At 37.3% G+C, this 24272-nt stretch overlaps 1 protein-coding gene across 7 annotated transcripts in view; it reads left to right on the top strand.

The window, feature by feature from the left end:
* Window positions 1–22473, top strand: part of TRAPPC8 (trafficking protein particle complex subunit 8) — a 55570-nt gene extending 33097 nt beyond the window's left edge. For 2 of the 7 annotated variants that reach the window (XM_074880163.1, XM_074880135.1), the window contains 12 exons: window positions 297–739; window positions 3736–3883; window positions 4422–4451; window positions 5141–5237; window positions 6097–6165; window positions 6282–6322; window positions 7988–8173; window positions 8753–8854; window positions 16064–16111; window positions 17526–17671; window positions 19208–19297; window positions 21431–22473. In XM_074880163.1, the coding sequence (XP_074736264.1) occupies window positions 297–739; window positions 3736–3883; window positions 4422–4451; window positions 5141–5237; window positions 6097–6165; window positions 6282–6322; window positions 7988–8173; window positions 8753–8854; window positions 16064–16111; window positions 17526–17671; window positions 19208–19297; window positions 21431–21665 (1635 nt within the window). In that variant the 3' untranslated portion in view covers window positions 21666–22473. The remainder of the gene's footprint in view (window positions 1–296; window positions 740–3735; window positions 3884–4421; window positions 4452–5140; window positions 5238–6096; window positions 6166–6281; window positions 6323–7987; window positions 8174–8752; window positions 8855–16063; window positions 16112–17525; window positions 17672–19207; window positions 19298–21430) is intronic. The other 5 variants (XM_074880172.1, XM_074880144.1, XM_074880180.1 and 2 more) reach the window with 3 other exon arrangements.
* Window positions 22474–24272: the final 1799 nt, after the last annotated feature.

Raw genomic sequence — 24272 nt, 5'->3', positions numbered from 1 at the left:
GCAATGACCATCTCTCTAGGAAGCCTGTTCCAGTGTTTGACCACCCTGTCTGTAAAGAAATGTTTCCTAGTGTCCAGTCTGAACTTTCCCTGACACAGCTTTGAACCATTCCCACAGTCCTATCACTCCCACTATCTCTACCAGGGAGAAGAGATCAGCACCTCCCTTTCCACTTCCCCTCTTCAGGAAACTGTAAAGAGCAATACAGTTTAAATAAGCTGTTGGTGGTTTTCATGCGCGTTTGTAACTTGGCTCAATGTTCAGGTTTTTCTTTTCTCCTGTTCTCTCCCATACAGGTGTTCTTTATAAATTTTCCTACAGGGCTTCTCTGTGGAGAAATCCGGAAAGCATATGTAGAATTTGTGAACGTAAGCAAGTGTCCTCTTACTGCACTGAAGGTTGTGTCCAAGCATCCAGAATTTTTTACTTTTGGTGGAAATACTTCTGTTCTAACGCCACTAAGTCCTTCAGCTTCTGAAAACTGTAGTGCTTACAAGACTGTTGTGACAGATCCTACCTCTGTGCGTACAGCACTGCTATCTTCAGCTTCGTCTGTAGACTTTGGGGTTGGCACAGGAGGTCAGCCTGAAGTAATCCATGTCCCACTTCCTGATGCTGTTCTTCTTCCTGGGGCTTCAGTACAGCTGCCAATGTGGTTACGGGGACCAGATGAAGAAGGTGTTCATGAAATTAACTTTCTGTTTTACTATGAAAGTATTAAAAGACACTCAAAAATGTGGTAAGTTTTTAGGTACTTTCTTCTGTCATTAGACACATTATAAGCATTGTAAGCATAAGTGTAAGTCTTACTGAGTTTCTCTTGATTGCTGTGATGATATAAGTGGCCTGTTATTTGCTGTTCTAAGTGATAATTTTTCTACTGTGATCTAATTTTCATATGAAATTGTATAGCATACACTGCTTCTATCAAAGGGGCAATTAAAATCACTTAATAGAAGGAGGGTTAATGGAATGTTGTTAATACAAACTCTGTATTTAGTTTCTCTGGAAGCACATCTGAAGCATAGGGGGGAAAAAATCGTGACTTAATTTGTTTCTGCTTGTCATAAACCAAAATCTTGTCTACTTGAACAAAAGATTGTGTTCTTAGTTAAAATGTGGTTAGTAATTTTATTATGATGAAAGTTGTTCTCTTTGGAGGGGTTAAATACCAAGTTTGACTTGCATGCTATGGTATAGTTCCTTTTTGGACCATTTTGGTCCATCTTGGACCCTTTTGGTCCACTTGATGGACCAAACCATCAAGTTTGACACCACAGGCTAACAAATAGTGCGTTCTTTGAACTTTACTTGGAAGGTAGCAAGTTGACTTGTATGATACTTATTCCCAAGTCCCACCTGTGTCCAAGGCTAAGAAGGCTCAGGAGGTGACTTTTTTTGAGAAACTTGCTCTTCAAAGATTCTGGGGTAAATAGGCCTTTGTTCAGAAAGTGAAGAGGTCAGCCTTCAGGAAGCCTTAGTGTATCAATCTAGCAAACAGCCAAACTCAGAAAATAAGACTGTCTCTTTTTACCCCTCGTTTGCTTCTGCAAATACTGTTCTTATATTGCTACCTTATAGCTATTAGAGCTCATAACTAGAGCTGAGGGAGTCTGGATTTGTGTCTCTGCCCACCTTAAGAATCAGCACAGACTAGGAGTGGATCTGCAATCAGGGCTGGGGACCTGCTGGACGAGCCAGCAACTAAGCACCTCACAGCTGTCCCTTCACTCCCCCACAGTGTGGTGGGGGAGAGAATTGGAAGAGTAAAATTGAGAAAACTAGTGGGTTGGGATTAAGACAGTTTAATAGGTAAAGCAAAAGCCGCCTGTACAAGCAAAGCAAACAAGGAATTTCACTTCGCGTTGGCAGGCATGTCCAGGAAAGCAGGGCTCGCTCCATCATGTATAATGGTTACTTGGGAAGACAAGTGCCATCACTCCGAATGTCCCCACTTCATTGTTCTTCCCCCTAGTTTTATTGCTGATCATGACATCATATGGTTTGGAATATCCCTTTGGTCAGTTGGGTTCAGCTGTCCCGGCTGTATCTCCTCCCAACTCCTTCTGCACCCCCAGCCTCCTTGCTGTGGGGTGGTGTGAGAAGCAGAAAAGCACTTGACACTGTGTAAGCACTGCTCAGCAGTAACTAAAACATCTCTGTGTTTCCAGCACAAATACAAAACATAGCCCCTCACCAGCTACTGCGAAGAAAATTAACTCTATTGCAGTCAAAACCAGCACACCTGGTCTCTGTAGTATACATGTTCAGGATGATGGTGGGGAGCAAAACTACTTCAGATGAGCTCTAGTCACAAGGACTGAAAGTCTGCTTGGGGCTGGAGCTTGTTTTCCAGGTTAGTTCTGAGAAAGAAACAAAGTTCATGTGCTGTGAGACTGATCTATAATGTAAACCAAAGCAGAGTAAGAGTAAGTTGAAGATGATCAAGAGTGGATCAGCAGCATATTCTTGAAATCAAACTAAAAGTTGTGTAAATGCACCCTTTGTTTAGATTTTTTGTAGCTTCTGAAATGCCAAAATTAACTTTTCATGTGGCTTTAAGCTAGTCTGAAGGAATAGGAAACTTGTCCCCCTACAATGTAGTTATTTTTTCTTCCTTTTTTTTTAAGAATAGAACTTCTGTCTCCTCTGAGTTCATAGTATTTAGAAATTGAGGTGTTTTAGGGATGGAAGATTGTTGTTTGGGGAATATATTTGCTCCCTACTGTATTGAAGTTGTCAGGGGAACTTCAGTGATGTGATCTTGTTTAACAGTACTCTTGGTAGATTGAGCATGGCTTTTAAAGTTAAAAAAAACAATATTTGTGCCACTTGAAAGCTATACAACCATCTATATATCTGTGTGAAGATAAACTGCAAAACTATTAAGCTTATTTTGTAGATTGTAACATTATGTGAAGTAGAGTTTAGGAAACCCCTGATTTCCCCTCCTAAAAGAAGTATTACATGATGTTTCAACATGTTGGTAACATGTATCAAATTTTCACATGCCTCTAATGTTTCCAAGTGGAAGTTATGGTAACACAAAGCTTCTACAGGAGAAGAGCTCATGTGTTTTGATGGTGTCCAAGAAGGGAAGCTTACTCATCCTTAGAAAAACAGGAAAATAACTTTCATACAGGACTTGCTGGCCTGAAGGTTGAGAGTGTCTGGAAAAAGGCAGAGAAGTGATGGTTCTGAAAGTAAACTTCTAAGATTCCAGTTCAGGGGAATCTGAATGCAGTGGTCTTCTGTCTAAATGCTGTTTAGTAAATGTTTATGCAGATGTGACTAATTAGTGGGCCTTTTATGGTTTATTTACTCACTCAAAAATCCTCTTTTCCAAAGCATGTGGTGACATTAATAGCTTAATGATATCCCTATGCTAATTACATGCCTGTTTGCTTTACTGTGCCAGTTGTCCGACATCTGAAATATTCCTGATGTCTTGTTTGAATTGGTAACATGTGAACCTTTTTCTCCAGTATTTCAAACTGGCTAGGAGATGGCATGTTTGAACAGCACCTACCTGTGCAGCATGATTGTTAAAAATAGCACAGTTTTGATAGGAAGCTAAAAAGAAAAGTCTCTTTGGTGGTTGAAAGGAATAAATTGACTAATGGCCTTAATATCGGTGACAAACATAAAAGCTAAACTTCTTGATGAAGGTTCTGGACAGCAGTCCTGGTTGTTCAGATTGTCTTTTTTTCTTTCCCCCCTCCCCTTCCTTCTTAGTCACAGAGTATTAAGGCACACTGCAGTTATTTGTACTAGCCGGTCTTTGCATATTCGAGCTACTGTCTGCAGAAGTAATGCACTTGAAGATGAAGAAGGCAGAGGGGACAATATGTTGGTGTTTGTGGATGTAGAAAATATCAATACTGTAAGTTCTTATTTTTAATAATAATACTGTTCTAAAGCTCAGCAGATGTGTCACCAGTAGAACCAAGACTTAAGTAAAAGATTTTTTTTTTACAACTACATTGCAAATACTAAGTCTTGTGTATTTAATAATTCGTTACTGTTGGAAAGAGTACTAACGGGAAGTTACATCTTAACTCTCTAAGAAGTCTGCTATAACTTTCTCTATCCTAAGCAAATTCCAGTACTGTAGTTTAGAGTCTTTTTTCCTTTTAGGAAGATTTATTCCAGACTCATGAATGTTTTTGATGATCACAACTTTCAAGACAGTTCTGAATGAGATAACCTGTGAATGAGATGACCTCTTTCAGTGAAAACACTGGTAGAATTAGTGGTAATGTGAAGTCAAAATTTAAGCTCCAACTTGAAGGAAGCTTCTCTGTTTACATTTATTACCAAACTCTAAGGTTTGTTGTGATCTGTTGACTTAGCAAAGCAGATGAAAATATTTCAGTTTTCCATACCATGCTAATTTAAACTTACTCATTTTTTTGGTAAAGCTGCTCCCATTTTTTCAACCACAAAGCAAGGTAATTGAACCCTCTGTTTATAGAATTCCTAGACACTTAGCTGGTAGTGGAATCACTGAGCTGATTTGTCATTTTGTTTTAAAGGTGTGTACGCTGTTTTTCATTCAGCTACTAAAGTGAATATTGTCCACTCCTCCTTTGAGAAGGAAGAATGCTTTACTAAGTACTTACCAAGTTAACAGATAACATTGTGTGAGACTTAATTTTCCACTACCATCTCACTTTTTCCAAGAAAGGAAACCAACCTCACAAGCTACTTCTTATTGTGTACATATGTAAAACAAATTCTTGAATTTGTGGGATTTATGACCTAGCAATATTCCTAAAGTAACCTTAGAAACTTGAGTGGTCTCGCGGACTGTGTTCTGCATTGGAGTTGAAAGCCTAGGTTTTATTATAGTTGTCTTAATCTAAAATACTAGCTTGTGGATATTTTTCTAGCAGATCTTTGTTTCCTCTTCGTGTGGCTTTGATTACTGGAGTTGGGAATTGCTGTGAGCTGGGACTGGTCTGTGTTGCAGTGGATCTTAAATCTCTTCTTGTCTCTTAGTACTGTATTATGGATGGTGTGAATAACGAGTTAAACTAAGATTCTAACAGTGCCACCTTACAATGAACACTTGCTAAGCGATATAGAACATCAGAATTGTGATTGGTCTTATTTGACCTAGTTTTTGTTTCTTCCTTAGAGTGAGACTGGTGTTAAAGAATTTCATATAGTGCAAGTTTCAAGTAATAGCAAACACTGGAAGCTTCAAAAATCAGTTAACATCTCTGAAGACAAAGGTGTGTATCTGTCACCAAAAGGATCACAAGTCTTGCTTCTGCCTGACAAGAACAGTTAAAAGAATCTTGCAAGGAGTTGGCTTTCAGAATACTGAATTTCTAAAAACTTTGTCCCTTTCAAACATACTGCAGCACTTTTGTTAGTGTTTCAAGAAAAGTATAGTGAGAGATAACTTTCAGACCCCATTAATTTTAAAAATGGGCTTAACTTACAGGTAAATTATTTCTGTGATGTAAAGAAATCCATGTCTGGCTTGGCTGATAACTTGCCTCAGAAGAAGTATGTTTCAGTGTTCCTTTATTTTTAGCTATTTATGTCAGTGCTAAATTTAACTGATCAGCAGAATGCTTGATAAGTGCTCTATTCAGTTACTAGAAATATACCAGAATTGCTAGTGCTGTATCCTGCCTTAGCTAGTACAAGCTGATAATTTTTGAAAAGGCCAACTATCCCAGGCAAAAAAAAAAAGTTGCTGTTATTGTATTTCACAGATGTTATCTTTACTTGTATGCTGACATTTTATGTACTTAAAAATTAGTCTAGACATGTGTTCTTCTTGTATTAATATTGAGGGTGAGCCAGTCAGATAAACTTAATCTTTTGTCTTCTGTTCCTTTCTTCTTTCTCTGCATCTCCTTTACATACTATGGCTTAACTTCCTGCTCTAGAAGTAGATGGAAGGGGCCAGCAGAAGGTGCATCATCTTTACTTTCATGCAGTTGCTCTGCTTGATTAGCTGTGCTTCTTGAGTATCATCAGTGTGTTTCTTTGTGAAGTTTAAAGGCTGACTTTTGTCTAATGAGAAGTGACTCTTGATTATGTCGAGGGGGAAAAAATCTTGCAACCTTTTTCTTTCAGATACTAAACTTGCTAGCAGAGAGCGAGCGAAGTTATGCTTTAAAGCAGTAAGGTGCAAAAACTCAGAAGGTAGGTTTTCTCCTGGATGTGGTAACTTTTTGAAGAAAATATTATTTGGATGCTGTGTGCAGGAGGTTGTGACTTCTCAGAATACTGAAACAATGCCTTCTCTTTTTATCCCTTAGAAAATTACACATTTGCAGACATTGTCTTTGGAAATGAACAGGTAGGTGAACTGGTACAGCTGCATATTTTGTCTTGTGCAAGGCATCCCTGTGATGTGCAAGTATCTCAGTGAAAGCCTTTTTTAAAATTTAAGAAGGGAACAGTGTTTTCACTGTTGTGAATTGACTTTTGCATGTCAAAAACTATTGGTCTTCTGGGTCAGTTCTCTTTTTTATGAAGAGAAGGTAAGGTGGCATAGGGTAGTGAGTAGTCAGGAATTTTAAGTTCCCAGCCCCACAACTGAACTACTTGGGAGCGCGTTGCAATGCTAACTTTTTTATAATGTTTTTTGTTCCTTTTGAACTCTTCAGAGCAGTTCTTTTGAATATTTCCCGGCCCTCTTGTTTTTTAGTAGAGATCTGTGGATGTCAGATTCTTGTTCTATTGTTTTTTCTTAACTGTATTTTTACTAAGATAAGTTAAAAATTCGAATTACAGCTTATTCTAAAGATAATCTGGAAAACTAGTGGATGTAGGTATCAGAATTTCAAAACTACTAATGTAGGTTGCAATCAGTTCAAGGAGTCTGTTTCTTTGATCTTAAAGTTAAGATTGTAGACTACCATGTTCTTTGATCTTTTCAAGCATACAGGTATTGTCTGAAGAAGAATCCTTTTAGCAGATGATCTTGGAACAGTGAATGCTTTTTCAAAAGCTGAGGAAAGTTAGCCACTGGCATCAGATCAGAAATCTACATTACCATAGTGGATGGCCTTAGTTGAATGTCAGATTGTCTATTTTATGCTGAATGCACATTTATCATAACAGCCAAAGAAAACTTACTCCCATTTCATTTTGTAGGCTTATAAATTAAAGTTAGGACTAAAAATCTGAGGTAGATGATCCCTCTTTGCATTTTTAAAGTTGGATGATCTTCATGAACTTCAGCTTTCTTGTAACAAAATGTTCTCTAATGGGGGATGGGGAGGGGCCACTTCCTTTTAGACAGTTGCTCCAGAAGCAGATTGTCTCCCTGGGTATGAGTATTCTGCTAATGCTACAGTTAGCAGCTCTGCAACAGCATATTCTGGAAAGGCTAGCATTTTTGAAAGGGAGGTGTTAGGAAGCTAAACTTTCTTACTTATCCTGCTGTCTCCAAGTATCACTGCTATAGGTCTTAAAACCATTGCTTCCTTATCAAGCTTTTGGTGTTGGAAAAGCTCAGCACAAATGATGACAGACTTGACAAACAGCACATAGTACTTACGGCTTAAGTGCCACTTATGCATGGGGAATATGCTGTGCATATTGCTAGCAAAATGTATGTTGCTAACTTTGGTAAATAATTCTAGTTAACCTGACTTGCACATGAGTTAGTGGGACACTTCAGCTCTCTCCACTACACTTAATATATCACAGTAGGCTGTCTGGTGGTAATAATCAAAGCCCTTTTTTCCAAGTTAAGTATTTGTGGTTTTAGGCCAATAATCTATAGCTCTGTTCCCTATGTTACCTTAAACAACTCACTAGGTAGGACTGATCTCTAACAGGGCAAGCATGGAAACCAAGATGTGTGGCATTCTGTAGCTTTGCAAAGGGAAGCAAAGCAAGAAAATGGAGCTGAAATTCCACAATGACAAGCTCTAACAATGACAAGACTCTAACAGTAACTTGTGTCAGCTTGCATCCTGTTCTGAGAGTACTTTCTTGCCTTTTTTTCTTGCAGATAATAAGTTCAGCCAGTCCTTGTGCAGACTTTTTTTTCCAAAGCTTATCCTCTGAATTTAAAAGAATGCATGTGCAATCTCATACTCATGCACCTCAAAGGGCTGCAAAACAATCATTTGATGAGACGGTCAGATTGATACAAAGATGCAGTGAAGTTGATTTGAACATTGTTGTACTGTGGAAGGTATGTATGGTTGTGGCCTTTGTGGTAATTTGTCCATGAAATATGACTGCTAGAAAACAATTAATATGGCCTCCTGAACTTTCAAGTGTACTCATACAAAATTTATGGATGACATTTTTTTCTAAAAACAGGCAAAGGAACTAAAATGGTGTCAAGAAGCAAAGAGTCTTAATAGCTGTTACTGTAATAAATATGCTTAAGTGGTTTTATGTTACTCTGGATGCACCCAGTTCTTACAAGTTCTCTTCTTAAAAGAGAAAATTCTACAGTCTTAAACCAGGAGATTTGTTAATGCTTGTTTTTTTCATAGAACTGTAAGAGTGACCCAGTCTGCTTTGAAGAGGAGGATCTCATTTACCAGAATGCAAATATTAAGGAGTGGAAATTGGCAATCTAAACTTCAGCAGTTGTATATGTTTGCAAAATTTAAAGCATACACATAAATAATTACATTTTGCTAGTCTTTAGGTTTTGAATAGTACAACATCTTCCACTTAAGTTGGAGGAAGTCAGTAATTCTGTATTACGAAGCTTATGATAGTTTCTGGTCTGCTAATGTCTTTGTATTATATTCTGTAGGCATATGTTGTGGAAGACAACAAGCAGCTTATTTTGGAGGGCCAGCATCATGTTGCCCTTAATACAGTTGGGAAGGAGGCTTTTTCATTTCCTCAGAAGCAGGTAACCTACTGTGAAGTTTTCTTTTACAATTGCTTCTTTCCCAAAATAAACTTGATTGTGATTTTCTTGTAAATAAGTGGAATCATTTTGGGTGCTTTTGTAGAATCAGATAGGTGTTATTAATAAATAATTCAGATTGACTGACTTCAGCTTTGATTAGTCGTCTACATCGAAGTAGCTAGGCTCAGTTTAAAGATGAGAAAGCAATGTACAACTAAGTATACTGCTATGCAGTTGGAGTAAACTGCTCTGTGATATTTCGGGGTAGAACTAGGAGCTTATTAAGTCAAAGCGATTATTTCATAACAATAGCAAAATGGTGGAGTTATTTTTGAGTGTTACAAAATCAATTTTGTAAATTCTACTGTGCATAACTTAAGTGAAGAACTTCAGTGTAAAATGTTAGAACAGCAGAACTGGAGCAGTTAAAAAGACATAGAAAGCTCCATTGGAATTATCAATTAATAGCAGATTATTTCACTTTGAAGTTTTATAGCTTGTTTGATTGTTCAAAGAAAATATCATCTATAAGAAACTGGTTGATGTCTTATAGACTTCATAGTAACTATGGAAGCTATAGATATGTTTCTGTAAAAACATTTATGCTAGCTGCAGTTTAAATGTGTGAAGACTAATGTGTAAAATAAAAAAGAAACAACAAGTTTTGTACTTGTTTAGTCTTCTGCTGAGCAGTACATTGCTGTTCCTTCTTGCTTTGGTGCCATTTTCCTTATGTTTTTTTCCAATGTTCCAAACATCATACATAGCTTTTAGTAAGCTCTTACTCAAAGTTGCAGCAAATAGTACTATGCATTAATTTTGTTAAGAAAACAGTATAGGACAAATGTGTCTTCTATAAATATCATGCTATAACATAAATAGTGAACTATTCTGAAGCTGTGCACTTGGCTTTGGTTCATAAGCCTCTAAGTACTTTCACATCATTAAAGTGATTTTTCCATTTAGTTCTTTGCACTATGAAATACATGGGAATAGGTCGAAAGGGGTATTTAGTTTGAGCTATACTGGCTGATGTTCATCAGCAGTGAAAAATAGGAAAATTTAACTTCTAATGTCTGAAGATGATTTTTTCACTTAACACTCCTCACCCCCAAAAAAGTCTTTGCACTTGTGGGCTCAAGCTATGCTGAGCAATACTAGGCTGTATTAGTCTGACAGCTGCTCACTCTGGTATTATCTTTCCTGTCTTAAGGTGTTTGTAGAACTGTAGATCACACTGTCGGCATCTGAAGTTAGGAGAGAAGGCACTGTAGACTTCTATTTCTAATCTCATTGAGGTCTGGTTTGAGCAAATGCAGTGGAAGAGAAGTAGGAATGAATCGCATCAGCATCATAAAACAAATGACTGAACGTGCTAGGAGTAGAAGTTGGCATTTCTTGTTGACTGCACTGGAACTCTAGTTAATCTGCATCAAATTCAGTTTCAGACTAGAAGAAATGAATAGTGCCACCAGCAACAAGGGGGATCCACATGTACCCTCAGTTTGATTTGAGGAATACATGCTACTGTATTAGCATTCTGTCTGTTACATTTTTCATCAATTATTATTACAACTACATTCATATAGATGCTACACTGATTATTGTATTCACTTTCTTCAGCATGAGGAACGTACTTCCATTGAAGCATTCCGTACCTTCATTGGAAGCAAAAATGCATCTGCCTTGTGGTATGGTTGAAATCTCGTATAAGAGTAATGGTGATGGTTTTTAATAAATGTGTAAATTCTACATCCTCAGGGTAACCAAAGACCAGATTTAACTTGAACTTTAAGAGCCTGTAATCTCAGGACTGCTAAGGAATGAGAAATTTCATATGCTCATGTACTACTTTTTTTTTTTTGAGCTGGCTATATTGAGTAGAGTAAACCCCTCTGACATGGGAGGCGAGGGATAACAAGTGATTTGAGACCTTGCAGCACTTTACTTTGTTCATTCCACATTTAAGAATTAAAAGAATCCCCAAAATAGGATTAAATGAGGCTTGGTAGAGAAAATAATATACTTAATCTATTAAGGATTGCATATTGTGTTTGAATTACCTTGCTCTTGCAGTGAAAAACTGGGGGGGAGAAAACCCGAAACCCAGGCATTACTTCTAACAACATTTTCAGTGTATATAGTTTTGAGACTTAATTCAAGTAGTTTGTCTTGTAAATCTGTGTTTATTCTCGAAGTCATAAACAGGGTTAGAAACTCTAGACTGTTCCTGAATGTCTTGAACTGACAGTACAGAAGCTGTTTTCTGTGGTCTAGACAGCAGAGGGAGATGGAGATGCATGCTTTTTACCAAAGCATGTTGGCTACCAGTTTTTAAATGATAAAGGGCTGCTCAGATCTGAAAAAACAAATTTATTTGCAGATTCTGAACAGTGTGTCACCTAGGATGCAAGAGTCCTCTCCCTGCATTTCTTGCTGTGCTCTGTTTGTTGGTCTTCAGTGACTTTTTTCTTGACTTGAACTGATGTTGCTTCATGCTGTGGCAGCCAGCAAAAGTAATTTTTGTGTCTGGCAATACAGCTGTCCCCAATCAAAAACAATCTCACAATAGACATGGAGAAAACATGAACAAGACTTCTTTCTGCACACCCATTATTTTTTGGTTTTAAGCCCTCTGAGAAATGACTCAAATCTTAGCTGAATTCATAAAATAACTACATTGAACAAATCAAGATAGCTTGCTTTATATTTCAGTTAAATTCTATGTACTGGTTGGCTTCTGCTGCTTTGTCAGTTGTGGTATATTTCAGACTAATTCTTTGCCAGCTTTTAAGGATTTAGTTTGGGTTTATAGAAGCTTCTAGAACTGTTCAGGAAAAACAATGCTGCAGTAGAGCACTGTAGTAGAAGAGCAGTAGATCTGTATTCATTGGCATTGTTATGGTTCTCAAATTCTTCCAGCAGTTGGTGGTAGGTTGGTAGTTGGGTGCAGTGGTATAAAGTCATCTTATCATATGTCTCAGATGTTAGACTGCTGACTGAGGTGCAAGGACACGTGGTTACTTCTGCTTGATTCATTGCAGAACGTGTAGTGCATACAACAGGGATGTGGAACAGGCAGCAGGATGCGATTATTCCTGTATCACGGTAGTAAAACTTGACATAGCATTTGATAAATCAAGATAAAACCTCTGGTTTCCATAAAACACAAGATAGTGGGCTTGGGGAGGCTTAAAATCTTTTTCTGGGTAAAATTTCTGTATGTACCCACATAAAAAGAAAGTAAGTAACAGTAAAATTCTATACAAATTTTACTTGGATGCTCAAATGCATGTGCTTCCTTTTCTTCACATGTCTGTTCAAAATGGAATTATGAATTCTGAACTTTTTGCATTCTAACCAAGACAGTAACAACTATGACTTCGAAGCTTACTGGTTTTCTGTCACTGAATACAGACTTTGTTGTTGCTTACACTACAGGGTTTTTTATTTAACTAAATAGCACTGCTTTTGATCATAGTTTACTGGACACAGTAGACTTACCAGGTGATATGATGAACTACTTATATCTTTATGTTCTAGAAGTTTGGAATCATAACACATAGAATGCTGAAGGAACACTTAAAGAATATCAACTCTGTTAAAACATGTCTGTCTTTCATAAAGAAAGCTCTATGAATAATATGGAGAATACTTATCTTCCTATCTTTTCTCTCACTTGTATTTTTGAAAAAATGGCCTTTTATTAAAAGTATGGAAAAAATGCTAAATATAGTTCATTTCCTTGAATCAGAAACACAAATGGTGCCACAAAGTGACAGGTTATAGGCACTAACAACAATATGTGAAGAATAAATCACAGGGTATTAAAGTGAACAGATGTGTCAGCAATAGCTGTTTGAGTCCAAGTAGTAAAAATCTAACTAATAAAAAATAGCTGGGTATTTGTAACTAGTGGCTGTTCTTTTTTTGACAATGATCCTGCTATGGGTTCTGTTTCTCTTCTTAAACTTGCTTTCAGGAACCAGGTTTTAACTGAAGGTCAACTTATAATTGCACTGGAAATGCAGCTATCTGTCTCTTGTTCTTGACCTCTGTACCTTAACTTAGTAAAAGGACAAAAACTTCAAATACTTTAAACATCCATTCACAGTCAGGGCTGTTGATCAATATTATTTCTAACTGCTGCTTCCATATTTTTCTAATCTGGTGAATTCAATCCAAAAGATTCCAAAGGAAAAGCACAGTTCAGCATGGTAGGGTGGAAGTAGTAGTGTGGGGCTGGGGCATTTGCCACACTTCTGATTGGCAAAGACTTCACACTGATGTGAGCAGCAGTCTAGTAGAGGCTTGTCACTTGGGCATGCTGGCATGTTGGGAATAGTGCATCCATACTTCCGAAACACATTAGCATGGGAGTGTAAACTTAGTTTTGACTGAAGTCTAGATGAGATAAAGTGTCTATGAGCGTGTTTTAGATCAGGCATACTCTTTTTAAGATACTATCCCCATGTACAGCCCTCTGTTTTCATTGTGAAGTGGTCTTGTAACACACAAAGTGCATGCTTTCCAGGCAGAATTACTTCGTATGTGCTCCAGGACTGCACATGTTGTGCTTCTGTGCTTCTCGTTCAGTCCTGTGGATTAGACCAATGCTAGCCCAAAGTAAAATCCATAAAACGCATATAGCATGGATGCAGGCTTTTTGGCAGTGTTGTACTTCAGAGTTGATAATTTTTGGCAATGCTGCTTAATGTAGATGCAACTGAGTGAGACAGCAATAGTTTGGTTGGAAGTAGGAATTTTTGAAGGTAGGAGAGGATAGGGTTTAAATAACTTTATTCTACTTGACAGTGATTTATTGAAATCTGTCAGTGAATTACTGTCATCTTGTTCAGAGGTCTTTTTTACAGAATGTGGGGAGGGATACTTGAATCAAACACAGATTGTTGGAATGGATTTAAGACTTTCTTTAAACCAGTTTGGTGGGGAGAAAGCAAAATTTTTAGGGTAAACATCAAGAGCTGAAGTGTACTTTTTTTTTTTACTCTGTTGTATGAATTAGTGTACCAGTTACTGTACCAGTCTGGGAGAACTGGCTTATACTGTTGTCATGAATGAAATACTCCAAATAGCTGGAAAACTATATCTGCTGCCTTACCCGTTGATGGTCTGCAGAGCTGATGATATTATTTGTGCTTTCAAATGTGTTATTACTGGAGTATTAGTAAAATAATGTTCCTGGAGTCATTGTTTCTATAGTTAGGAGCTAGAATGAATATGGATGAGTTGCACGGTGAAGGAAACCAACTTAAAACGGAGGTTTTAAAATGGGAGTTCTCTGATCTAAAATGGGAAAGGGAGAAAGACGTCACTTAGGATCTCTCTTTGTCTTACTCTGTTGCTTTCATATATTCTGCTTTTAGTTATACGTGGTGGTGTTCAAGAGTTTCCTGTTTAGGTTTTCTATGCTGTGCATATTGGTCCTTCATCCTTGACTGAGCATGTTAATGATCTTTTTGGCTATGCGTAACTTGTGATTTATGGGGCAAATGTGCTGAATTTCCATACAGCTTGGAAATCATCTTGTAGCGTTTAACTTTTTTCTGATATGTTTAAGAGCACATTGTCCCAGTTATCAAAAAGATTGTTTTTGAAATTAAAAACTTTAAAGTTGTGTGATACTACATAGAAAAAGTTTTCAAAATGACTGCATGTGAAGATACCATCAGTTCCACCTGTCTGATGGAAAGGAAGTTCTTAATTTGAAAGTGCATTCAGAGAGATTAAAGACTATATTATGGGCAGACCTGTCTATGACATCTGTAAGATAATTCAGAAGATGCTTTGAATGATGTAAATTTTGACTTTTCCAACTTCTGGCTTGGTACAGTTGCAGGAGATATCTGAGAGCAGTGTGAATGATGTGCAATTTCAGAAGTGTAAGTAGGGATAATATACAACTTTGTTTCAAAGTAGCAAAACATCAGACTCTAAAGGTCCAGGCTTTTTTGTGATTACTGAATAAGTGAAGATGTGGAGATAATTGTTTGGAACAATAAGCTTGTGTCTAGTTTAAAATATATTGGTTTGAAGCTGGCCTTTGTAGATGGCTCCAGCCAGCAAAAAGCTTTCTAAAAATAGAAGCAACTTTTCTAGCATCAATTGCATGGTTTGTAGCTCTTGGAAAGTAAGTGTGAGAGCAGCGTGGTTCTGGTGCTACTGCCTGTTAAGTGTTTCTAGTCAAAAACCAAAAAAGCTTAAGAATGCCGCTATAAAATTTAAAGCAATAACAAAAAAAACTACTCCCTCCCTCTACAGTTCTTCCAAACTGTTCTTATGATGAAGCCTCTTTCAGTCAAGCTTACCTGTACCTCTACCAGTATGTATAGATGAGACCTTCAAATACTCCCTTAAAAAAATGGTTAAGGTGTATCTTAACTGTTGTTGTGGCCTTCTTGTATGTAATATTTGGTGCTTGCTCTCTGCTGGAGCCTGTGGTGCTTCTGGAGGCTCTGCAAGGAACCATAATGGGTCAACAAGCAGACTTTAGTTGTCAGAACTTTTCTTTTTGCCTTCAAAAAGGCCATACTCCATTTGGACTGATATTCTAGTTCAGCAACAAAATATCACCTGTTTAATTCTTGGTTTTGTTTTACTTTGCTTCTGAGTGAAATAGCCAAAAGTCTTGAGGCTGTTACCTGCTTGGTGCATATTCTTGAAGGGGAGGGTACAGGTGCCCGAGTAGGTATGGGCATCTTTTTGTAGCCTTGATCCAATTTCCCAAGCTCCAGAGTAGGGCAGGAGTTTAGTGCATCCTTAAACTTATTATTTCTTATTAGCTGTCCCTAGCTCCCTGATCTGTATGCACATCTTCTTGGTTACCATTCTGAAGTTCTTAATTCTCTCCTGAAGCATTAGGTAAGAGAATCATGTACTAAATGTCATGTCTTAGCCTTTGTTCTAGGTACACAATTACAAAAAAACCTAGACTTTGAGCAGCTGAACTTGGAGACACAGACATCTTCTCTGCATCTGACAGTAAGAGGCTGGCTGGAATTAAGGTCTAGCTCTGTGATGGTAAATGGTTAATCTTACTGCTTTCCAGTCCTTCAATAGAGGTGTAATAGAACTAAAGGTTTGAAATATTAATGGCACTCGGCACTTTCACCAGTAAATGTTCCTGCTACATTTCATGATGTTCTTGTCTGTTTGTAGAGATAAACCTTCGTATTTGTCTTTTTGTAGGGTTTTAAAAAAATACTCGGGAATTCTGATTGGGAGGACTTGGAACAGGTAATTGACTCCAGGGCAAACTACAGTGTGTAGGATATTGATATGTGGTTGAAGAGGGCACTGAATATTTGGTTGGACTGTAATTTGAGGGGAAAGATCAATTTAAAGGAAAACCTATACTCTCATCTCTGGAGGCCAGTGTGTTTCATGCTGTCAATTTTCATCAAGTTAGATATTCATAGGGTAGGGTGGAAATACCAAATTAATTCATCGCTTAAACTATATTTCATTGTTACTGTGAAAGAACTTTTTTCTTCTTTTAAAAAAACCCCCACCCTACTCTTCCTTTCAAGAGGAAAGAATTGCAAGCTTGGTAAAACATTTGATGTCTTCCTGGTATTACCAGCAAACCAGGCAAACAGTGACTGAGATGTTTATGCATATTGCAAAGTGCCCAGTGTTTCTGTTATTTTGAGTCAGGTTTTGTTGCCTGTAGTATTTCTTTTCAATTTAGAAGGTACAATCCATCACCCTTAAACAAGAAGTATTTCTTTGTTACACTGTACTGACTTACTGGTGGCTTTTAAAAATCTTTCACTTGCTTTTAGTAGTTAGTCACACTTACTGCTGCAAATTGTTTTTTTCTTATAAAGGTGGACTTTTTGCAGAATAGATTTATAAAGGAATAATGAAAGGCAGTCCCTTCCCAAATAAATCCTGTTTGCAAAACAGATTAGGTGATGTTATGCAGAATTACAGTGGCACTGTAATGCTGGACCAAATGCAGCCTGATTGCCTCATTTGGTGTTGCATCTTTCTGTATCATCTGATTTATTCTGCTTCAGAGATTAATTCTGCCCACACGGTTAGAGTGAGTCCCAAGTAGTGTGTCAGTGCTTGACTTGGGCTTTCAGCTGGGGGCAAAGGTAACTTTCATATCTGCAAGATCTTGCTATACAGTTTTTAAGATACTCTGCATTATTAAATCCTTCTGTCATTGTTAGCATGTTCCTATAAACATGTGTTTGCTTTACTTTGCATCTGTTTTGGGAAACTTGGCTATTGGCTTTCCTGTTGTGAACCTCCCAGGGCAGGTGATGGAAATTTTTTTTTTTAGGTACAGCTGCTGAGTAGGGAACTGTAAATGCTGTCCCTTTTTCTTAAAAACAAACCAAAAAGAAACACTAACAAACCACTGCAACAACAGCATGCTTTTGTGAAATATGCACAGATTGTGTTTTCACAAGCAGCTGTAAAATCTCTGTCTCAAAAGAAGAATCATATCAGTTCATCCTCTAGCACACTTAAGTACAAAACACATTGGAAAAAAGTGTAAGCTTTGTGATGCTGTAGACTTTACTTCCCTGGAGTTATAGTTCATAATGGAAAATTGTAGAGTCTGTGACTGGATTTCTTTGTGTTGCACAGTACCTTATGTCAGTATTTTAAATGTCATTCTGAATTTGTGTTTCAGGAATTACCAGAAATGGTTCTCTTAAAGTTTTTTCGACCAGAAAACACACCAGTACCTGCAAGACCAACACCAGAGCAGCTTTCTAATCTTATCAAGACAAGCCTTCATTATCCAGAGTCTTTCAATCATTCTTTTCATCAAAAAAGGTTTGTGCAACATTTTCTTTAGAAACTTTTGAAATATTGTTAATTTGACATAAGTCCTGCTGAAAGGTGCTATGTGGGTTATGATACAAAAGGTGGTATGCAAGGGTGAAATCTTGCTCAATCCTTAAACTCACTGCTTCAGAATTGTATAGATAAAATGAAAGTTTCATGTGGAGAAACAGGCTGTTCTACCACAGTTTTAATGTTAACTAGTAATGTTATCAAACTTACTGGAAGAAAAATACTCTGCTGCCTTTTTGCTTCTCTTTGGTGTCAGAGTAAACAGTGCGACTACTTTGAGGAGCTAGACAGAAAGTAAGTGGTAGTTTTTAAGTCAAAAGAACTGCTATGTCTACAGCATCTGACTTGTCTAGATTAGCTGCACGTGGTTCTGGTTTATGTCAGAAGGAAAGGTGGTAACAGTTCAGATTGCTGAGGTTTGTCTCCTGGAAGAATATCAGAATTAACCTGTCAGAAAGCAGACTGCTAGAGTGAATTAGTTGGAGCCTGTAAAATCCATAAGTCTGTTCAGATCACTTTAATTTTGAAAAAACTCTCTGGATTCATTTCCAGGTATAAAATGAATTGTACTTGAAACATAAAGATACCTATTTAGGTCTGAGTTGTTTTATCTGAAAACTCTATGGTATTATACTTTTTTCTAAAATTTCTAAAATAAAAGTAAGTTGCTGAAAGGGATTTCTTTCTTTATAAAAGTCTAAGGTTTAAACATTTTCTAAGGTGGCATATTTTAATGACAGTTACAAAGCATGCATTATTCCAGTAACAACTTCATATCTTATTTGTTACAGTTGCTAATTGTTCTTGTTAGTCAAGTTCAGGATATTTAAACTGTTACACAATGTCAAGGAATTCCAGTGACACAAATTACTTGTTGAATACATAGAGCTGTTTCAGCTGCAGCAATTTGTGTATCTGCCTGTGAATATCTTGGGGTCTGTCTTGCTGTAGGTTATTTATAAAAACAGTCATACTAATTATGAACAAGCAGAATATCAACTAACTGTATTAGTTTTATTTGGAGTAAAGGCTTAAATTAACACCAAATGTGTGTATGCTGTCTGTTCCGTTTGGGCACTGTTCTGGTTAACCTTCAGGCCAGATGCCAGCAATTCCTCTACAGGAGACAGGGCAGAAGAAAAGTATCCAGACAAAACGTGCTAAACAGCAGTTCAGAGAGTAGCATAGTGGACCTTGTTATCCCATTCTGATATGTCTCTTGTCATAACAGTAGATTTCCCGTAAACTAAGGTATTTGTGCTTTTACTAGTCTTCCTCAGCTGGATGAAGGAGGGTGGTAACTTCATCTGGCTCAGTTGAGCCAATGCAGTTTGCCTCAATAGCTTTTATTATAGGAAACTCTCGTCAATGTAAGTGATTATATTGCTATGTACACTGACTGTTTTATAATAAACAACTACATGTTAATTTTATATTATTTGAAATTCATTTTAACTATTAAAGAGTACAAGAGTAAGATTTTTTCCTTTACTATGGAACTATTTCTCTTTGCAGCCTCTGTCTGGTACCTGTCACTCTGCTACTTTCCAATTGTTCCCAGGCTGTTGTAGATGTAATGATTGATTTGCGGCATAAAACAACAAGGTAATGTGTGAATGTTAATAAAACAATTTCTGAGAATGCTTCCTGGTTTTGGGGAGTCTTGCAATGTTTTAACTGTATTGAATATCTAGAATAAGATTTTTTTTCAACAGTGGCTTCTTTGAAAGAATGAAAGGTGATAAAGGCTTCGTACAGTCAAATGGAGTCTTCAGTCAGTGCTCAATTTTACTTTGCTTCTTACTGTTGCTAAGACAGGACCTTCAATTGTGACTTTCAAATAGCTAAACTGTGCAGATCTTTTCTAGGAAAGTGGAAATGCTTTTGAACTAGCAGAATATGAGCTTCAGCAACCTTACTTTGTTAAACATGTTGGATTTTCATTTTAAGAATATCGAGTAATATGTAGAAAACAACTTTTGAAGTTTAAACAAGTACTTCCTTCTGCAATTTGGCTTAGTATAAAATGTCATAGGACTATAAGTATTTCTAAGACTTCCCCTGGGTTTATCAGCTGATTCTTATGACTGGCTTTTTGCTTAGAACTGCATGTACAAAAATATTAGCACTGAGGAAACATTTTGTGAATTGTTTCTAAAAGCTTTGCTAAGGATTCTGTGGCAGAGAGAATTTGGTACCATGATATACAATAACAATATTGTTATTTCTTCCAATTCTGTTTAAAACAAGGCAATTTAACTCATTTATAATTCAGGTCACATCACCTCTTCCCTGCCCCCCACGGTAGACTTAATGCTACTTGGTCTGCTTACCACAAAATGGACTTTGTGGGATCCCTGACTGAATATTCTTGGTAGTAGGTAGGGCAGATTGTGAAGACGTTGAGGTAGGCTTAGTTATAGGGAACCTTTGCTTCTTGCCAACAGTCTGTGTAGGCAAGTAAGAAATTAAAAGCCCAGGGCCTAATATGCAGGTTCAGAAATAGAGGACAGAAGACTTAAGTCGGTTTGGTTTATCAGTTAAGATTAGGAAGCTATTCACTGATCTGGTGCTTTTTTACAAGAAGGCCGTGTTTTGTAACAGTAAGACATGTCTTTGAGAGGACAGTGTAGTCATGTGCCTTGAAACTTCCTAAAACCAAACAAAAACCCAACACATCTCCCACCCCCAAACCAAGATGTTAATGCAACGTCTCTAAAGCAGTGTATATCCCCGTTGACTATTTCACTGACATGCACTCTGATGTAACTCTAGTTCATGGGGCAGGCCCAAGAATACCTTATGTAGGGATTCCAAAAACTGACAGTTCAGATCTTGTTGCTATGTCTATTGTTAGTGTTATGTGTCGGTTATATAAAAAGCTGGGAATACACTGGAATTCATCATTATACATGTATAATTAATGTTCTGTATATAGAGTACAGTATATTGGGAACCAAAGAAATGTTTTAAAGTTTAGTACTGATTCCATCTGAGCCAAGGGGGAGAGCCACTGTAAAGGAGTGTGTTAACGAGTCAACACTAAAAAGTGTTTGCCAAGAAGTGAGGACCTGGAGTTAAATTGAGCTGATGAGTGGGTGTCGTGACCCATAAAGATACCCAATAATACCTTAGGTATTATTAATAATAAAACCCTTTATCTTTGGTCTCAGGGTATGTGTGTGTGTTTGTGGGGATGGGAGGGGGTGTGTGGATATAGATGTTGTAGGGAGGACATACAGACGTGACCTTTTTTTTTTGAAGCTGCATTTAGCATCTTGATAAAAATGTAAGCACAGTTCTGTCTAAAGCTATGAGTGCAACTGCTATCCTTTCAAAGTCTACCTTTGACTTGCTAGAAAAACCTTAATCTCTTAAAGGGGGGAGTGGTGGTGTGGGAAACAAAGCAAGCATGATGCATTTGGAGAAGGCAGTGACTGAAAGGAAATTAACACAGGCAGGCAGTAGAAAAGACTCAGCAACTTCCAAGTCACCAGAGACAACTTATGGTGGGCACTATTGCATCCAAAGACTACCAGAATAGTAACTTAAGTGTCCAATTCCTGGAATTTGAAAATAAGTGTTTGGAAAGTATAAAGCAGCATCTCTTTGTAAGGAGCCAGTGATGGACACACAGTGCATTCTGAAATCTTGGGAGAACTTGAGGTTGAGGAAATTGTGTAAACTGGTATGTATGCTTCAAATACAAAGAAATAACTTTGTGACCTTCTCTTTCAGCCCAGAAGCACTAGAAATCCATGGATCTTTTACGTGGCTTGGGCAAACACAGTACAAGCTTCAACTTAAAAGCCAGGAGGTCTATAGCTTGCAGCTGAAAGCTTGCTTTGTTCATACAGGTGTCTATAATCTTGGAACCCCCAGAGTATTTGCCAAGCTAGTGGACCAAGTTACTTTGTTTGAAACAAGTCAGCAGAACTCCATGCCTGCACTGATTATTATCAATAATATCTGACCACTTCCTGAAAAAAATCACACTAAAAGACAAAATACATGGGATTCTTTTCTTATATTGCTGGTTGACATTTTGCTGCAGTTTTTGGAAATAGCACCTCAAACATCTAACTTGTTACTAAGGATTGTGTAGGAAAGAAAATAGCAAAATATTCAGACTACTTGTCAATTTGTTTCTCAATGCAACGCACGTTGGACTGAAAATATGTTTATCCTTTTATAATGTATTTCTTCTCTGGTAATTAAGATATTCATAACACAGAATACTCTTTAACTCCAAATCTGAACATATTTGTATGTCCTATGCCCTGTCAAAAATGCAGCTTGACTGCTGTTACAACTTCCAGCATGGTGTGTTAATATTTGTGGCTGTATTAGGATATGGTTCAGGAAGAAACTCTCACTGGCTTTTTCCTGTTTGAAGCCATTAGACATGATAAATCCCAACCTTACTGTGAAGTTCAATAAGGTGTCTCAAATCCATTTCTGTTTCTCAGTTCTTTAGTTTAAAATTTTGTTTTGAGTTTTCATGTTTATGGAAACTGGTGACCTTTCAAGGTTTACATACAAGTCCCACCTAAGGTGTTTCAGAAATAATTTCTTCAACCAGTTTGAGTATTTTCTCATCTCAACACAGAATGCACTATTTCACAACCATGAGATTGTCATTTAAATTGTCACTTCCTTTATTATGTAACTATAAAAATTGATCTGTTTTAAAAAAAATCTACTCAAGATTTTCAAGAAATGTATTATATTTATAACAAATGTACTGTAAATAGAATAAAACATACACCATATTCACTGTATGGACTTTTGTGGCCTTTTTTCTTCTCTTTATACAGCTGTAGCAATTTGCAGGTGCTGATACTGTATGTATATTCCGTACTGTCTTCGTTCCGGCCCTCTTTGCTCAGGTGAAGTTCCTGTTGCCACTTGTAGTGTTGGTGTATATTGAAACTTGTAGTGGCCGCTGTGTTTGCATTTTGAGTTCTTATCCAGTGTTCCCAGGTACAACCCCCAGAATTCAGCTGTCTGGGAAATCTCAATTACTTGCTATCGGGATTTTTGAGTAATAACTGCTGAACGTAGGGAAGGCTGTGGGAAGCAATCAAGTGCAGCAAAACCAGTTAAGACTTAGGAGTTATGGTTTATGATAGGTTAGCTGAGTACAAGGGAAATGGAGCATGTAAAGAAACTGAAGGCTTCTGATGGTCTTCTGTATCTTGTGGATGAAAGTAATTCCTTCATAGGAAAACACTGACATACGAAACAGTACATCTCCTTCCAGATGCATATTTTTCTCTTTTAGACAAGGTTTCCAGTTCTACTTGTATGTAGTACAACCGTATGACTGTCCCCAGGACTTAAAACTTTCTGAAAACTTCCTTTTGTAGTCACTATGACTGTGGATCGTGTTGATTTATCAACAGAATACGTATTATCTAACAATAAATACATTGCTTCTGGGGGTGAGGGTTTTTTCTGCTGTTGGGCAGATTGGAAGACTAATCTTTCTCGATGATACTTGGCATTGTAGCCTTATGCTATGTCATCAGTCCTCTTCCCATCTTGGCACTGTTAGGGACAGAGAAGTCATTATTGATGCCATTCAGCTATCCAGCTGTAGACCACAATGTTCTAAGTCACAGTTGGTATAATTTTTAAGCCTACTTCAAGGACTCAAGTGACAGAAGTTACATTATTCTGATAGAGGATGCTTCCACAAGAGTTTTGTGAGATATGGGAGAGAAGTTTTAACTGTTTTTTCAGCCTGTCAGAAGAAACTGGTAAGAAATGGGATCCCCCTGTGATGTGGAAGCTGCGCTTTTGTAAAGTGCAGGCTTGACTGACAGTACAAAACTACTAGGCTGTGCTATCCTGGTGACTGCTGTTTTACTTTTCACTGATCCTAACTTTCAGATTAAGTAAACCAACACTTGCCACTTCCGTTAATGCTAATCTGGGTAAAAAAAAATGATAAGACACAGTGTGTAGCTTGCCTTGAAGGAAATACTGTGGTGAGACTAACTCTTCCTCATGTTTCTGGGAATTTTTATAGGGTTATGGTGAGTTAATGATGTGGAAAGAAGCTAAAAGAGCTGGAGTACTGTTTTATTCAGCATGGGTAATATTAGCAGCCTCTATAGTACAAGGTTTTGAGATGCATTTCTATGTGTATCTAGACGTGATTTTTTTGTGTATAAACTTAAGTGTGTGTATATATACAAAAGTATATATGTATACTTAATTCTTTTATACTTAGTTCTTGACAATGCAAAGCTCAGCTGGGTAGGCTGTCAATCCTGTAAATAAGCCAGATCTTGATTTTGCTGTAGGCACAATATCCACATAGCTAAAAAAATCCATCCCAAACAAACCAAACTTCTGCTTTTTTTCACACTTAAATGACATCTCCCCTTTATTCCTGTTCCTTATGTGGTGATTACAAAAATACTGAAGTTTTTAACTTGTCATATTCTAAGACAATTTGCTGAAAACTGGTATCTGTGATTCTAATGTCTAAAACTTGGCATACTGTTAAAAGACTGCTGTCATGCTGTGTCCAAGGAATGGCTATTTTGTAACCATTAAAATGTTTTATTTC

The sequence above is a fragment of the Strix uralensis genome, chromosome 1 (assembly GCF_047716275.1).
Source record: "Strix uralensis isolate ZFMK-TIS-50842 chromosome 1, bStrUra1, whole genome shotgun sequence".
NCBI lineage: Eukaryota > Metazoa > Chordata > Aves > Strigiformes > Strigidae > Strix > Strix uralensis.
The sequence above is the reverse complement of the archived record's forward strand: the minus strand, read 5'-3'. Positions and strand labels throughout refer to the sequence as shown.